General features: G+C 41.6%; 1 protein-coding gene and 1 long non-coding RNA gene across 2 annotated transcripts; one reads left to right on the forward strand and one right to left on the reverse strand.

The window, feature by feature from the left end:
* The first annotated feature begins 291 nt into the window (after positions 1-291).
* ATP6V0D2 (ATPase H+ transporting V0 subunit d2) lies at positions 292-18,334 on the forward strand. The gene is made up of 8 exons (XM_034763222.1): positions 292-491; positions 4,177-4,348; positions 6,189-6,367; positions 7,675-7,754; positions 10,568-10,645; positions 14,398-14,574; positions 17,411-17,488; positions 18,033-18,334. Exons 1-8 carry the CDS (start codon positions 362-364, stop codon positions 18,192-18,194), a joined length of 1,056 nt encoding a protein of 351 aa, XP_034619113.1. The 5' UTR covers positions 292-361; the 3' UTR covers positions 18,195-18,334.
* Positions 9,128-13,778, reverse strand: LOC117873632. The gene is made up of 3 exons (XR_004644777.1): positions 13,531-13,778; positions 10,445-10,593; positions 9,128-9,372 (listed from the first exon to the last, which is right to left on the reverse strand). It is a non-coding gene; the product is annotated as an uncharacterized LOC117873632 (long non-coding RNA).
* Positions 18,335-18,560: the final 226 nt, after the last annotated feature.

Raw genomic sequence — 18,560 nt, forward strand, 5'->3', positions numbered from 1 at the left:
ATTCAAGTTTGATTGTACATTCTAAGTCCAGCTGCAAATCATTTTATGTAAAAAGTGGTTAAATCCTTTGCCCCCTCTTCTGTCTCTCCTTAGCCCATAGTAGATCCCAGTTCTGATTCTGACAGGAAGGAGTTAGATTTGTTGTCTGGCTGATTAGCTGGTGTTTTGTAAGCATCACGCAAAGTGCAGCCAACTACACTGGGCACAATAAACAGGAAGAAACAAGTCAGTAAAACCCAACCACAAGCTGACTGGAAATTAGTGACTATTGGTCATCACCTTCAAAAGAGAAGCACAAGACTTTGTACTGAAGGTTGTCACTTCCACAAAACAGCACAGAGCGTAAGCCCTCTTTATCTCCATGACGGGGTACTCAGAGTTTTACTTCAATGTGGACCATGGCTACCTGGAGGGGCTGGTCCGAGGTTTTAAAGCTGGGATCTTGACCAATGCAGACTACATCAACCTAGTGCAATGTGAAACACTGGAAGGTGAGTCTGTCTCTCGATAAGGTAAACGAACAAATACTGTTGGCTAGATCACTGATGAAAGTTAAAAAAGAGACAGGTCAGAAAAAGAAAGATAAGGGATAATGTTATTGAAAGCAAGTAATAATCCTGTTTTTCCCTTTTGGAAACATCCTAGAGAATTTAATAGGAGTGAAGTCAATATGGTTCTATAGAATTTACTCAATACATCTATAGGCTGAGATTTTCAAAGAGATTGATACCCTACTTATAAATTTTTCGCCATACTATACAGAATTATATATCTGTATAGGATGGTTCACAAAACCTGGAAAAAGCTTATAATTTGGTACTAAATCCATAGATTTTTCCATAGGGTGTTACTGTGTTACTGCATGGCTTTTAGATCTTTAAGAGACTTTCCACTTTAAAGGAGAAAAACTGGGTTTTAGGGAGATAAATTTGCATTACTCTTAAATGAAGAAAGGTTTTTGTGAAGGTGACTTTGTTGCAGAGGAGAAGGGAACATGCAGTTGTTTCCAAAGCAGCTTTTCTGCGGGTCAGACTGGCCACAGACTAGATCATGCAGATTTGTGAGAATAGATAAGGAGATGATCCCTCTCCAGGCATTTCTGAAAAAAACAACTTACAAGCAGAAAATTTCTTTTGCAAATAAATGAACACAGGCTCTCTTCTGTATCTGAGAATAATAACTGCAATTATTTAACCAAAATCTTTTACACTTAGGAATTCTATTAGGTCAAATTATCAGCATAATGACTAGAAATGCAAATTCATTCTGTCTGGAAAATTAGCAGCTTTGCTTCTACAGTGATGGTAGCAGAATTGGTAGGAGAGGAGAAGAAGCTGAAACTTGCCCACAACAACGCTCATCCCTCCCTCCTTACACAAGGCTGGGCTAGTGGATCTTATAATAGCTTGGAAGTGTGACCAGTTCCTGTAACCTCTTTGTACTAGTAAATATGCCCTAAGGAACTTACCAATTCTACAGATATATTCCTGCTACAGCAGGTAATTTCCATGAGACAAATATCTCCTGCTCAATGAATGTACAAGCTCTACTTCAAAATGCTGAGAGAAATAACTGACAAAATGACTGATTTATTAAACCCAGTGCTCTTTCTTCCTAGACATAGCCAAAAACACCCTATCACCTGTGGGTGAACACTTGTAGCAAAAGTGATGACTCTGTATCTGACTTATCAGTCCTGCTCCTCAAAGGAAACCTTCACACCACTTTCAAAAGACAAGCCTGGGAGCTTACATTCCTAACTTTTCTAGACACCAAAAATCATGGACTAATTAGAAACATTGGATTTATGGTTATTGCAGCAATCTGTAACCCTCTAACAACTCCGCCAGCAACTTCTCCCCTCCCCTTTCCTCCCTGTGACTGATGGGGTGTTAACAGGCCACTTCACCCTGAAACATGTGTTAATTACTTATGCTAAATAATCTGGTCAAACCTTGTATTTAGCTGACACTTGTTAGTTTCCCAGACCTGAAGAGCTCTGTGTAAACTCAAAAGCTTGTCTCTCACACCAATAGAAGTTGGTCCAATAAAAGATATTACTTCACCCACCTTGTCTCTTTAATATCCTAGGGTTAACATGGCTACAACAACACTGCTTACAATACATATTCTGATAATCTTATCAGTGAAGTATGTTAACAGCTCTTTGCAGAGCTTGATACTTGAGAGTGGTGTCTGGGTTATGCAGTAGGGGTTGACTAGCTACCTCACCCAGAGAGGAAGACCCCTTAAGAGTGGCTGTATCCCAAGGTGCTAGGAATGCATTTGTGAGGAGTAAATCAAGGCAAATGAGTCAGTGGCAAAGTTGGAAATAGATCACAGGAAGCTTGATTCCTATTCCTCTCTGACACAGTAATGTACTCTAACCCCTACATATCTGTTTGATACATTAAAAAAAAAAACAAAAAGGAAAGCTAAATTATCACTTTTCATCTTCATAGAAAATGTAGGTATGTGATACAAAATATGGGTGAGTACAAAAAGATTTTTTAATATATTTAGACTTGATTTTAAGCATAATTATATTTATGTCGGATTGTTTTACCATGCTTATATTTTTCCTCGATCTAGAGATTAATCTAGAGATTAAGCTGAGTATTTTTTCAGTTAGAAAAGAAACCTGTACTGCAGCACTCTGAATACTTCTAGTTATCTGACTCCATTGTCTGTAGGCTTGAAAGGACATAACCTTTACAAATGTTTTGTCAACTGAATCTTGTGTTTAACTCTGTAAAGACTTGTTTAACATGATTTCCTTCATAAGGAATTAGTTTATACTGGCAGCATTCAGTCTGGTGCAGGAAGACCTAGAGAAATACTGGCAGATGCACAGGTACTAACTGGACTGAGTTAGTTTGACAAAAGGAGTGTGTTGAATGTGATCTCTATAATGAGCCCAGTCTGGTGGTTACTCTGTGTATGGCAGAGCTCAACAGATGAGCTCAACAGAAAATTTGTACAGTATTCAGAAAGGCTATGTTATCAGGTACTATAGCAAGTCTACTACTTTTTGCTAACCACCACTTCAGAATTCATTTGTAAATGTAATAATTGTGAATCACAAAAAACACATTATCCCAAAAACTCTATCACTTAAAGCATATGAAGCTATTATTTTAGAATATGCTAGTGGTGTTTTATTTTTTTATTTTTTAAGAGAATGAATGCTAAACAGGTCTGAATACTAAAAATAAATCCAAATCGCTTGTTCTGCCACTGGTAGTGGAAAATGGTCATAAAGCCAGGGGACAATAGTTAAGGGAACTCATATTGGGAATCCTTTGGTGGCACAGGGTTGCTGTAGAGACTTCCGCAGACCCTCCCAGTGCAGGAAGCATGGACAGGATTTTCCTATGTCCATGACCTAGCTTCTAGAATAGCCCCTTTGGAGCTGCTAAGAGCAGAAGTTAGAAAAGTCCAAAGGTCAGGGCCCAAATGTCAGAAGAGCATAAGAGTGACTTCTCTTGAGCTGTGCTGTACAGAACTTGGCTGGAGCCCGTTTCTGGGCTAAGCAGTACCATTACAAGTATACATCTGAGTGTTGATATATCTTCACATATATAAGAACATTGTCCTCCTTGAGATGTAAATAATCCATCTGAACAACGGAAGAATTCTCTAATAAAGTTATAGGGTCAGATTCACTCCTGGTTTATCTCAGCTTCTACCCACATAAACCAGGAGCTCTGCAGACAGAAAGTCAACTGGAGGTACGTTACGGTGGTGCAACAGCACACTCCGGAAGACAGCACAGCCAAAATAGTCAATGAAGTTGACTGGGGAGGGGGTGAGGTAGTCCAGGTGGGAGAATGTGCTGTTTCAGCCGATCACAGCTGCAGCATCACTGGTGGGACTCTATGGAGATTATGGCAGCCCTGCCCTAATACAACTTCTGAGGAGCGACATACGATTTGTCATCTCCTATGGTATGTAAAAAAGCCTGGTTAGGAAAAGGAGGTGCAAATTTCTGCTAGCCCTGCACTTGCTCTAAAAGAAGATAATGACAAAATTCCCTTTGACTTCACTGGAAGATAATCAAGTCTTAATATGGAAATATAGGGTAAAAGCACTGAAACATGTAAAGTTATTCCAGTTGGTTCCATTTCTAGTGTTGTGACAGTTTATCCTCATAGTCTCTTCTGAATCTATTTGTAGACTTGAAGTTACATCTACAGACCACAGACTATGGCAACTTCTTGGCCAATGAAACTGGCCCTCTCACTGTTTCCACCATCGATGACAAACTGAAAGCCAAATTACTCACAGAATTTCAATATTTTAGAAACCACGCCTTTGAGCCACTTGCCACGTTTCTGAACTTTATCACGTAAGTTAAGTTACCTGTTCATTTCAATTGTCACAGTTATTCAAAGTAAGTCAGGGTAAAATTTCTTGTTATCGCAGTTTACACACAGCTGGACAATGAGTGAAATTTATTTAATACTGTACCATTTTAAAGAAGTGTAACTCAGTGTTTAGAAACCTAAAAATCTATTCTTATTTGTTACATCATGGACTAACAGTTTCAAAGTTGTATTACTTGTTGGGGGGGGGGGGAAGAGGTGAGATGGGGAGGAGAGATTTAAATTTTTCAAAATATAATTGTTTTTAAATTAGGGTTTGGATTTTTTGGCAAGATGAAGAAACTCATGATATAGAGGATAGGAGTTCTAATACAGAGTACATACTCTATATTTCCATACGGATAGCAAACTCTCCATTTTGTTTCAAAGTGGCAGTCTAAATATGAATTTCTGTGGTCTTTAGTGAGATGTTTAGATCCTAGTAGCTTTATTTTTGAAAGATCTAAGTGCTATCTGATCTGTTCTTGACTTTAACAACATATTACTGAGAGAACACAGACCTGATTTATGTTGGTTTGGATGCTTTAGCAAAATCTCCTCTTCTCTGTAGTAAGTACACATTCTTATCTTACCTTTTAATACTTGGTGACTGTGACAAACTTGCAAAACTTTACTTCCCAGCTTAGTTTCAGGTAGTAATCTTTTTTCCTGACACAAAAGTAAAGTATCATTAATTTTTCCTCATTATCATAAAGATGGCTGAGTTAATTTTGTGCATGGACTAATAAACATGGTGATTCTGCAAGACCGCACTAGGACAGTTATGCACTTAGAACTGTGCAAAATTCACAATTCTTGTTTCATAGAATTTCATTAAAAAATTATTGCTGTTTTCATTTCACAGTTTTGCATGCACACGTTCCCCTTCCCTCTCACCATACACTGTGGTGTTTTGCAGTAGGGATAGTACTTTCATAGTACGTGACATGCCTTTCACTTCAGTAAGCTACATGTCCAAAATCCTTTAACCTCCTTTCAAACTTTGCATAGGAAATTCCATCAATCTGTTCTGAATCAGTGAAGGAAACCTGAAGAGTAGTATCCATTCTTTAAATGTCACAGGTAAAACACTATGGAAATCTATTCCGTCCACATGTGTTACAGCCCCAAAGTTCCTCAGGGTCATAGCAACATGATGTCCATGAGTGATAGGTTTTGCATTTCAATTTCAGAGTTACTGAAAAGGTCCAGATCATTCACTCTCATGGTAAAACCCACAGAAGACTGCTAAGAGGGAAGAAATCTCTGAGAGGATCCCTATAGCCATGGGGCTGGTCTCAAGGATCCTGAGGGATCTGCTGGAGGCCAGGGTCATCCACCCGAGCTCTGTAGTTATAGTGTCCACAAGTCATGATAGCTCACTTAAAAGAAGAACTCCATCACCAGAGGTGGTTCCAGAGGAACTTTGAATACAGGCACATTAGATACTTGCAGTTATCCTAATGTTCCTCATGGGAAACAGCAATTTCCCCAAACAGCAACAGCTTCTAGTTCATCAGATGTACTTTTGATGCAATGTATTAGTAGATCTTAAATCAAAATCACATCCTAAGGCTGCAATGCTGCATAAGAAGCCTTACCTTACATTCATACTTAGTCCTTTCTTTAGAATAAGTCCAAAAGCACTTGTATATCAAAGCAACACCAGCGTTCAAAATTAATGTTATCTAGCAGTCATTTTTCTGTCTGTGAGATGTTGATATCTGAAAACAGAGCAAGTATTTTGGTGGTTTAGGTCTGTAGGGTTTCTTTTATATTTAAGAAATATATCAAGTTGTTTTGTAACTTTTTTTTCAAACTCAGGTACAGCTATATGATTGACAACGTGATTCTGTTGATAACTGGTACACTGCATCAGCGACCCATAGCTGAACTTGTTCCTAAGTGCCACCCTTTGGGCAGTTTTGAGCAAATGGAAGCAGTCAGCATTGCCCCAAACCCTGCAGAGCTATTCAATGCAATTTTGGTTGACACACCATTAGGTATGAAAATTTAATGATTTGTCTACAGATGCTCCTCTTCACATATTCCTGATAATTTCATTTCAGATCACACCAGCAGTTGTTTCACCAGATATTATATGATTTGATAATTTAACCTATGAGTAATTGGCAACTGCATTGCAGGACAAGATGCAGTTCTGAAGTGGTATTCTGTGCATTTCACAAAACAACTTTAAAATAAGACAGTTGATTAACAATTTTTATTTAACCTGGATAGCAGTCACATATAGAAAACATGCTACACTAGATCAGACTTTTATAGCTTACTTTCAGAAATATCAAGTGACTCTGATAATAATTGAATTGTTATTTCAAGGTTTACTGTAAACATATGCCAACAGCTGTTTCCATAAGTGAATCATTTAGGACAAAATGCCTCTTTCGGCACCAAGGTCCCTAGTAATGGCACCAGTTGTTATATTAAATATTTATTTTATGGCAGGGCCCAAAAGCCTCAGTCGGTTGTAGGCACCCATTGTGCTGGGCACAGTACAAACACAGAAAGAGCCAATCCCTGCCTTGAATGGTTTACAGTTGAAAGATAAAACAGACCAAGGAATGAAGTTGTGGATACAATATACGAGCAAAGGAATATGGTGAACAATTGGCATAGCTTTGTTAGTTACACTTATTGTAATTTTAAGTTATTCAACTGCACAAAGTGGTATAAGATTTTATGTGCACCCTATGCGCTGTGTTGAGCCCAACTCTGTAGGCATTCCCGGTGTAAGGAGCTAGAGCAGGGATGGATTGGGGAAAGATTGGGGCTGGAGGATCCTTTGTTATATGGAGCCTCTGGTCCTTCCCCATATACAAAAACACACACAGAAGGAGTATGGCTAGGGAAGGGAGGCTACACCACCAACTGGGCTTGAGTACCCTCTGCAGAGCAGCTCCATGACCTGGAAAGGAAGATTCTTTTCTTCACTCTCCTCTGGAAATCTCCCCAAAGCCCAGCCCAACTACTTGTGCTAAATGCTAGGGAGTAGGTTAGGGCCTTAAAAGAATTACTCTGTTAGCCATTCCCATCTGATGCTCTCTGGAGATTTGGGCACTGAAAGCTAGATTGATTCCCCTTGCAGCAGAATCCTAGTATAAAGAGAAAAATTAAGAGGATTTCAAATATTTACCTTCCTGTTTCTCTTCCCACTTCCCCCTCAAATTACCCTTTCTTGAAACCACAATTCCTTGATCAATACCACAAAATTGGTAGATTGCTACTGGTCAGGGATGCTCACATATCTCCATATGAATTTATTCTGTAATTTAACATATTCTGCTTTCAGCTCCTTTCTTTCAAGGCTGCTTGTCTGAAAATGACTTGGACGAAATGAACATTGAAATAATGCGAAACAAACTGTACAAGGTAAGTGCTTCTTAGAATACTATACTGCGAACTTCCTATAAAAGTAAAAAAAAAAAAAATCACAAGAAAATGATAGGACATCTAGAATTTGAAAACTATCATCAGGTTCTATTTTTTAAAATCTCACTAATGAAAATGCCATGGGTATAAGTTAGTATCTTAATTAGGGTGACTAGATGTCCCGATTTTATAGGGACAGTCCCAATTGTGGGGTCTTTTTCTTATATAGGCTCCTATTATCCCCCACCCCCGTCCTGATTTTTCACATTTGCTGTCTGGCAGGGCCGCCCAGAGGATTCAGGGGGCCTGGGGTCTTCGGCGGCGGGGAGTCCCCACCGCCGAATTGCTGCCGAAGATCCAGTGCTTCGGCGGCGGGTCCCGGGGCGGAAGGACCCCCCGCCGCAGGTCTTCGGGGCACTTTGGCAGGTCCTGGAGTGGAAGGACCCCCTGCTACCAAATTAGAATCATAGAATCATAGAATATCAGAGTTGGAAGGGACCTCAAGAGGTCATCTAGTCCAACCCCCTGCTCAAAGCAGGACCAATTCCCAGCTAAATCATCCCAGCCAGGGCTTTGTCAAGCCGGGCCTTAAAAACCTCCAAGGAAGGAGACTCCACCACCTCCCTAGGTAACGCATTCCAGTGTTTCACCACCCTCCTAGTGAAATAGTTTTTCCTGATATCCAACCTGGACCTCCCCCACCGCAACTTGAGACCATTGCTCCTTGTTCTGTCATCTGCCACCACTGAGAACAGCCGAGCTCCATCCTCTTTGGAACCCCCCAATTGCCGCTGAAGACCCAGAGCAGAGGAAGCTCCGGGGGCCCGGGCCCCACGAGAGTTTTCCGGGGCCCCGGAGCGAGTGAAGGACCCCGCTCCAGGGGCCCCGAAAAACTCACGTGTGGGGCCCGGGGCAAATTGCCCCATTTGCCCCCCCCCTCTGGGCGGCCCTGCTGTCTGGTCATCCTAGTCTTAATCTATTAGTTATTCGTAAGCAAAAAGTCATTTTAAGTTGTCAACCAAACATAACAGCATTGTTGGATCTTAAGACATCCATAGTAGGTTTTCTAGACTCCCACAATTTTTGGCATGACTAACATTTCTCTTATTTACAAAAGGTAATTAACTTGAAGATTTCTAATTACTTTGATTCTACCACTTTAAATTCCATTTAGTAGAGTTCATTATTGACATTTGTCTATGATCAGTAGAGCTGATTGAATTTTTTCAAATTTTGAAGTTATAGTGTACATTTTTGAATGCTGACAAAAGGGAAAAATTGATGAAGTGTGTGAATTTTATCAACCAGCTCTACATTTAATCTAAGTGTTTTGCTTAATTTTAATCTTGCTTTTTCTAGTCTGTAGTATCTTCTTTGTAGTATCTCATTCTTCACTTATCGGATGTTTTCTGTAGCATACATAAGTAATTTACATCTTCTAGGTACTTTACAAATATTAATTAGTACATAGGACCATATAATATTTCCAGACTATACATATTTCATTCCTGTACATTTTCCTCCTAATCCATTCTCTTCAAAATTTTTCGTATCCTATTTGTTCAGTTATATTCTTTCTTCCTTTTACAGTTGATGACCCAAATTGTATGCAGTATTCCTATAATGGTGCAAAAGGGAAAAATTATTCACTTGGTCTTACAAGTATTATTTATACCTCCCAAATCTGCATTTGCTTTTTAAATATTCAGTGCATTATTACCATTCATATTTACCTTTCCATCAACAATTACACCCAGGGTTTTTATTCTCCCATATTACTACTGTCCAGCCACTCATTTCTCATTTTATAATATATAGCTTTAATTTTTATATCCTATGTGCAATACTTTGCATTTATCCTTGTTAAATCTCTTTATATCCCTCTCTTCTCAGTCCTCCACATTATTGGGGGATCATTCAGTATCTTCTAAATTATTAAAAATTCCCTCCTTCTCTGCCTTCAGTTTAGTGTCAGCTCTGAATTTTATCAATGAATTGTTTAGCCCTTCCTCCAGATGGTATTGCACTGGGTCGATCATGGAACCCCATAGATTGCCTCCATTTATGATTAGCTGTTTATTATGTGGTGCTGGTGACAGCTTCCTTTAATAAGATTCTGTGATGTTGTAGCAAATGTCTTTCCACAACGTAATAGTAACAGTGCCCTTAGAGGGGATCCTAGAAAAAAACCCAGCATGTAACTCAGAAAAATATTTACTAACACAAAGTTTACTTCTTGGGCACACAGGGGTGTCACTAAACAGGTCATGTGCTGAGAAAGTTCCAAGGCAGTTGGAGTGAGACTCCTCACCAGGTCATAGTTGCAGTGGATGTGCTGTACAGCCCCAAGCTGCAGTAGCTTTGTTGGCTGATGTGACCTAACTCAGGGTTTTGAGAAGCATGGGGCAGAGATTAGCTCATGTATCCTCCTAGTTACAGACCCACAGCTTTAGCACCTGCCTCCAAACCCCTCCTCTGCATTGGACTGCTGAGTTTCCCTCAGACATCTGCTTCCTGTGCAGTGGAAGCTTACTGGATCTGGAGTCCAGAGGTCTTCAGCACCTTCTTTGGAGAGCAGGAAGAGTGCAGTATTTGCTCCATTACACTCTTTAGATGTTACTAACATTTTAAGAGGAAGACATTTTAATTTTTCAAGCTCAATCTAGTAAAGCATTTAAACGCATGCTTACCTTTAAGTATGTAAGTAGTCCCATCAATTTCAACTGGGGTACCCACATGCTTATGTGCTTTGCTGGACTGGGGCCTTAACGAAGTTCTATATAAAATGTGTCTTTTTCTCCCCCCTTGTTTAGTCTTATCTCGAAGCTTTTTATAAGTTCTGTGAAAAACAAGGAGGCACCACAGCAGAAATAATGTGCCCTGTTCTTGAGGTAAGACAAGCACAGACCTTATGCATCTAAGTATTCCATGAGGATTTTCTAGCTCAATTATTTAATGCTTTTCCTGCTCCTTCCTTCTTTCCCCGATTTGTAAAACTGACATTCAACTTTTCTCTGAGTGATTGGTTTACTAGGATCTGATGAAAACATTTGTTTCAGGTCCGAATTCAACCATTACTTACAGAAATACCCATTCCATTTCAAGAGAGAAGTCCACCTCAGTTAGTATTTTTCTATAACTGCCACAGTAGAAGAAAGTTACCAATGTGTGCAGTAGTATCAGAGATCGCTTACATTTGTTAATATACTTGGTATAAGGAAGGATTTAGTATAAGGATTTGGTATAAGAAAGCTGATTTAGATTTTTCTAACACCTTTCCCCCTGAAATTAGGTTCTTGATATTGAAGGTCTCAAATCACTGATTTTTAAAGAGTATGAACTGGCAGAAATACAGTGTCTTAGGGATTTAATTTTCAAAAGTGTTTATTGTTGGTCAAATTCTGCTCCCCTTGAACTTAATGCTTCAAGTCAGAGTTGAGCGACTTTTGAAATTTCCATCCTGCAGGAAATCCAGACATTTCAACACATTTGTTTTCACCCCAAATTGGCACACAAAGTAGAAATTTTGAATTTTTCTGTGGAATAAAAATTCCAAAATACTGATTCAGAAATGTTGAAATGTTTTGTTTTGACAGTTTTCAAATGAAATAGTTAGACATTTACAAAACTGAAATGTTTCATTTTCATTTGTTGAAATGAAGCAAAGTGGTTTGTTTAAAATCATTTTCAACTGCATTTCCCATTATACTACATTACAACTCCAATAAGGCAACTCAGAAGGTCGATGCCCTCATTTTCATCTATGGTAGGCCAGGCAGGGAAACTGGCTTACATCTCCCATGATGTGCCATACAGAGCTTGGTTAGAGTGAAATCTGTGTTGCATTATGGGAGATGTAGTCCTCCAGGGAGCTCAGACTATAGGAGAGAATGGAGGCCTATGTGTGAATATGGAAATGCAATTTAATATTTTATTGAGCTGATTCAGAATGAAACAACAAAACAAAAACCGATTTGGTTTCCTATTTGGGTTGGTCTGATCCAAAATAAAATATTTCATTTCCATTTTCTGCACAAATTGAGATTTTCCTATGGAAAGTTTCCATTTTGCAGAAATAGCATTTTCCATGAGAAAATAATTCAGATACAAAATTCCCGACCAACTCTAGTTGAAGTCAATGGGAGTTTTAGCAGTGACTTCAGTGGGAACAAGAGTATGTCAATGCTAAGCATTTTTGAGTAGATCAGTTGGCTATCATTGTAGAGATCTTTATAGAAGCGTTCCCCCCCCACCCCATAACATTAAACTGATCTAAGGTTGAAAAGACTGTCTTTTTATAAAGACAGCTAACAAAGAAGCTTAATTATATGGATGAAGAAAAAGTTGCCATTTATGCCATACTTTCATACATATGCTCAGGTAGGGTTACCATATTTTAAGTGTCCAAAAGAGGACACTCCACAGGCCCCGGCCCCGCCCCAACTCCACTCCTTCTCCGCTCCCTGCCCCAGCCCCGCCCCTTCACGGCCCCGCCCCACCTCCGCCCCCTCCCCTGGATGCTTCGCCCCCCCGCCCCTCCCCCTCCCCTGCTTCCCGCGAACATTTGATTCGCGGGAAGCCTGAAGCAGCAGGCAAGCTGGGGCGGGGGGTGTGTGGCCCAGTCCGGCCCCCCCGGCCGAGCGGCTCCCTCTGGCGGCCGGCCAGCCCAGGCCAAGAGGTTCTGGCTCTGGCGTCTCCCGCCCGGCGTGGCTCGGGCCCTGGGGCGCCAGCCCCCGGCTCCACACTGCCGGCCCCAGCTGAGCACCGCCCGGCCCCACACCGTCGGCCCCCGGCTGAGCACCGCCTGGCACCGCCGGCCCCCGGCTCCACACCGCCAGCCCCGGCCCAGCACCGCCGGCCCCAGCCCGGCCCCCGGCCAAGCACTGCTGGCCCCGGCCCCCGGCCGAGCACTGCCGGCCCCAGTGGCTCCAGCCCCCGGCCGAGCACCGCCGGTCCCTCCCTCCCTATTTTCCCGGACATGTCCGGCAAAATCCGGACGTATGGTAACCCTAGCTCAGGTCTCATCCTGCAAACCTTACTCAAGCATGCAACCATCCTGCAGTCAATGGGACTACTCCCATAAGAAAGGGTTGCATGATCATTCCCAAAACTAAAAAAGTTACTATATTCAAATATAATTAAAATGTGTATTGTCTTCAAAATACTATAGATATAATGGCTAAAAGTCACCCTATATAGACATTATAGTTCAAATCCTCCTGCTCTCTCTACTTATGAAAGTAGACCCTCTGGAGTGGATGTGCCTACTCACATTAGTTAGGCAAGTAGGATTTGGCTCTATTACTTATTAACCAGAAATCTTTTCATGCACACTTATTTTCTAATCATTTCCCCATTGTTTATTCTCTTTCCCTCTGCTGAAGCCAGTGCCAGAGTGCAATCAGGTGACTGTTACAACTTGTTCTAGTCCATACGCGCAGGATCTAGGAATGTGAATCTGTTCTTAAATTTGCAAAACAGTGTTGCAACTGCTAAAATGCAAACAAATTATATTGCTCAATAGAAAACTGTAATTCTCTGCTCACCAAAGCATTTTGAAAGTTCATATACTCAGAAGCACTTCACATTCTGCCTAAATTTTGCTCATGCTGTATTTTAATCTTGATTCTGAAGCAAGTCCCAGTAATTAGTTGATCCATAACTTTTTTTTAAAAAGGTACTTTGCTTTAAAAACAGAAAAAAGAAAAAAAGCTATTTTGGTCCCAAGTCAGTAAAACAATTGGTAAACTTAAAGATAATTTAAACATTCACTTACCTTTAAAATATGAATTAAATCTCTCAGGATGATAAGTGAAATTTTCTCCTGTGCAGAGGCACAAAACAAGGCCTATACATTGGCATGAATTTTACTGTTTTCCCTTCAGCAGTAGATAGAGCTGACATCTAAAGCTGTCAGAAGAAATATAGCCCTCTGCTTTAGGTGTTAGTAATCATTTAGTGCAGAGAAAACACAGAAACCTGAAGGCCTGAACTTGGCAGGCAAAATGTCTCTGTTCACCTCTGCCAGGTCCTTATCGGTTGTTTTAAGTTGTCTGCACATGTAGCAATTATTTTTAAACTTTTCCATTTCACCTTTAATCTCAATAGCAGCTCTCCAGAGATCTGAAGTTGCTGAAATAAATGCGGTTTACTTTTGATCTTTTCTTTTTTAATGTTTTGAGCAATGTTATTTAAATCCACAAGGGGGGAGGGAAGAGATTTCCCAGCAGTCTGCAGAATTAAATGTTTTGAGAAGCAAGAAGTACGGAAATGATGGGGTGGGCAGTGATTGGGATGAGACATCAGTGCACGAGTCATGGAATGAAAGCTTAACTTTCTTAATTTCTCTTTAGAGAGACAAGGGGGGTCAGGTAATATCTTTTATTGGATGAATTTCTGTTGGGAAAAGAGACAAGCTTTTGAGATGACATAGAGCAGTCATCCAATACGTAGTATCAAAAATCACAGGGTCTACTCCTTGCAAACACTTTCTACCAAGTGTAGCACTTACTAATTTGAGTAGACCTGTTAGACTTTAATGGGGACTACTCATGGCATTAAACACAAGCACTCATTATTATGCTGTTTTTCAGAATCAGGCCATCTAATTAAGTCTGTTACCTGTTTTGTTTTATGAATTAAGTTTGAAGCAGACAGACGTGCTTTTATCATCACTATTAATTCATTTGGCACGGAGCTGAGTAAAGACGACAGAGAGAAACTATATCCAACTTGTGGAAAACTTTATCCAGAAGGCTTACGCCTGCTGGCCAACGCAGAGGACTATGAGCAAGTGAAGTGTGTGGCAGATTACTATGCAGTATGTAAGATGTTTCAAATATCTTTCAATATTCCAGAATGTGGGTTCCAAGAAAAGCTCTGCACTACAAGATTAAAACATTTTTAAAAAAAGTTAAGTACACCTCTACCCCAGGATGCTGTCCTGGGGAGCCAAAAAATCTTACCGCATTATAGGTGAAACTGCGTTATTTCTAATTTAGTTTGATCTGCCGGAGCGCGCAGCCCCCCCCCTCGAAGCGCTGCTTTACCGCGTTATAACCGAATCCGTGTTATATCGGGACACGTGATATTGGGGTAGAGGTGTATCCAACATAAGAATCAAATTTAAAGGATCCAAAACAAAAGTGTATTGAACCAAAGGCTTTCAGTACAAGAAATTGTGAACACTGAAGTTATTACATTAGTGTAGTACAAAGTACCCATCACAGAGACATGAAAGTAGGGCCAAATCATACCTTCCTACAAGCAAAACTGTTCCCATACCACAAAGGTCCCAAGAAACACAGGTTTATTTTTTGGCAGTGAAGACAAGTCTGACATTTCTTGGCAGATTATGGTCCCTCCTCATCCCGAGGTAGTTCTGGTCCCCACTTATCCACCCCCATCCTGTAGGGACCCTGGATCTCCCTCAGCCAGAGAGTTTTCCCTCTCTTTTACCTGCACAGTGCACGAGCCAGTACCACCAGCAGTCGATTTCCCAGTGGATTCTCCTGCACTCTGACGTACAGAAACAAGCTCCCCATGTGCCGGGCTGCAACATCATTTAGCCCAGTCACCCCTGTTTTAGACAGAGCAGTGGTGGGGACAAATTTCACTGGTGTTGTGACCACGCACCTGGAGTGATGCTCCAGACTGCTCCAGCAGTAGCTGTACTGATTTAGCACAGGACCACTGCTTAAAAGTGATTGAGCTATCCCTCTCCAGTTCCAAAGCTTACGGTACTTTGAGTAAGTGCAAAACCTTGGGGTGTGGGGCTGCCTCCGCATCTGCAACCCTCCCCTAATTGGCACCACTGCTTCTCAGTTGTTACCTCAGGGAAGAGGAGTTTAGCTGCAGCATTCCAAATCTACAAATCATAGGGATTTACAGAAAAAGGGTCCAAGCCCACATAGAACCTCCCTGTCCACTGGCAGCTCCTACACAAGTTGCACTGCCACTGGGGAGGCATATCACCCATGCAAACACAAACGTTCTCTGTGAGGAGAGTGAAGCAACAGAGACTAAGTGAATGCTACTTGCAGCAGCCTTGATTGGTGTCTACACGGTGCTACGTCAGCGGGAGACACTCTCTCACCGATGTAATGCATCTTATCCAGATGTGCTAAATTGGTGCCACTGCACTGATGCAGCAGCGCCGATTTAGCGTGGTAGTGAAGACAAGCCCTTCTTGAGTACAGATATCTCACCACTGCCAGAGGTGAGAATGTGGAGAACACATGCACAGAGAAGTGCATGGCTGTTCCCATTCTCATGCTGAGCCCTAGCACCAGCAAGCTACAGTAGGAGAGCTTCCACATGGTCTGAATCTAGAGGGGAAAACTAGATCACAGCTTGCATTCTCTCCCTTTTCCTCCCCACTGTCATCCCATGTGCGTGCCATTTGATCAGCATCCCCTTTCTTCACACACACACACACACACACACACACACACACACACACACACACACACACACACACACACACTCTCTCTCTCATGCGGGGCAATAGTTTTCCCCTTTTCTATCAGCATCCCCTTTCTTCTCACACACTCACTCACTCACACACACACACACACACACACACACACACACACTCTCTCATGCGGGGCGATAGTTTTCCCCTTTTCTATCAGATCCTTGTAGTGAATTTTGTGGTTCAGCCTCCCTTTTGCAACACAAGTTGCATCACAAATTAATACACACAGATTGCACCCATACTTTGCATCTGCTAAATGAACTGTGAATACAAGCATGATTTTTGTGCTTCTAGCTGCTTGACCTGCATTCACAAGATGGAGGCTGCCTTTCTGAAAATGTGTTTTTAAGTCACTGAAGAAGTCCTGAAGTAAATGGGGTAGTTGTACTCACGCAATAGCAAACCCCTTACAGTTCTCTCATTTAAATTGTGAAGTTTGGAGGAAAGAGGGAGGAAAAACAAGGGCAAATGCCAGTATTTTTCTCTTTCAGTGCATATTTGCATGGTCCTTGCATTCCAGACAACCAAGTACAATCTGCATGGGTTCCTATTTACAGAAAGGTTACTTAAGGTTACCATATTTTAAGTGTCCAAAAAGAGGACACTCCACGGGGGCCCCAGCCCCGCCCCAACTCCGCCCCCTCCCCTGAACGCTTTGCCCCCCTGCTCCTCCCTCTCCCCTGCTTCCCGCGAATCAAATGTTCGCAGGAAGCCTGAAACAAGGAGGCAGCAGGTAAGCTGGGGCTGGGGCGGGGGGGCGTGAGGAGGCATGGCCCAGTCCGCTCCCCCCAGGCCGAGCGGCTCCCTCTGGCGGCCGGCCGGCCCAGGCCAAGAGGCTCTTCCACCCGGCTCGGCTCGGAGGCGCTGGCCCCCGGCCGAGCACTGCCACCGCTGGCCCCGCACTGCTGGCCCCGGCCCCCGGCCCCGCACCGCCGGCCCCAGCGGCTCCAGTCCCCGGCCCTGCACCGCCCGGCCCCTCCCTCCCTATTTTCCCGGACATGTCCAGCTTTTCGGGATTTCCTTCCGGACGGGGATTTGAGGCCCGAAAAGCCGGACATGTCCGGGAAATCTGGATGTATGGTAACCCTAGGTTACTTAATACAGAGAAGGTTTGTTTGTTTTTTGATAAATAGGATGAATGAACATATTATTTCCCATTGGTGATGGTTTGTGCTTCTAGGAATACAAGGCTATGTTTGAAGGGGTAGGAAGTGGTACTGGAGAAAAGACACTGGAAGATGCATTTTTTGAACATGAGGTAAGACATTTTACCTCTAAATGTATTACTATCAAAACAATTTTACTCATCTGTGACAGGAAGTGGTGATGGTCATTCAGTAGATAGCGCTATTTCTTCTGAGTCTGTACTGACCCAATAACTCAACATTGTGTTAGGACACACTGTACTGCTATAGCTGGCATATTTGGAGGAGACAAAACAGAGGGCTTCACTTTCTAAGTAAAACAAATGCCAGGGCACCCTTTGAAAGTGTGCGTATGCAGGTGTAAAGCCTCATGGTCTGGCCAAATTCCATCTCAAGCAATTATAAACCATTTACTGAAATTTCCTCTGCAATATCCCATAGGAGACGGTATTCATTTTCTGCCCTAAACTCTTGGATGATGTTTCTGTGGTCTGTTAAAGAGTTGCCACAATTAAACCAGTCATAGCTGCATTTTGATCATGCTTTTAGTGGGCAGATCCCTAGTTATAGTTAGTTAAGTTTGTAAAGTGCTCTAGAATCCTATTTTTCTTTAATGCATTATTTTAAAGATAGTTCTGATTTAATGTTTTTCCTTAGGTAAAAATGAACGTGCTTGCCTTCAATAATCAGTTCCATTTTGGAGTGTTCTACGCTTATGTCAAGCTGAAGGAACAAGAAAGCAGAAATATTGTCTGGATTGCTGAGTGCATTTCCCAGAGACATAGAACCAAAATTAACAACTACATACCTATTTTCTAATTCAGAGAATTTATAGTTCTAGAGTGCACAAACAGAAATAATTCGTGAATATTAAAGAAGAAATTTTTTAAAAAGTTTCTCAGATTTTACAAAATGTATTAATGGTCACCTTTATACATAGCACAATGGAAGCAAAACTATACTTGTATCTATGATCTTAATTCCGCCCCCCCCCCCCTCTTCAGGGCCAGCTTTAGGAAGTATGGGGCCCAATTCGAACATTTTTGGCGGGGCCCCGGCAGGGATGACTAAAAAATAAAAAAACATGTAAAAAAAAGCCTTTCATTTCTTAGCAACTGGTTCCCTATAAAAAGTTCTGATTTAAGGGATGTGCCACAGTATGTACTTTTTGTACCAATAGGGTTA

Source organism: Trachemys scripta, chromosome 2 (assembly GCF_013100865.1).
Source record: "Trachemys scripta elegans isolate TJP31775 chromosome 2, CAS_Tse_1.0, whole genome shotgun sequence".
In the NCBI taxonomy this organism is placed as follows: Eukaryota; Metazoa; Chordata; order Testudines; family Emydidae; genus Trachemys; species Trachemys scripta.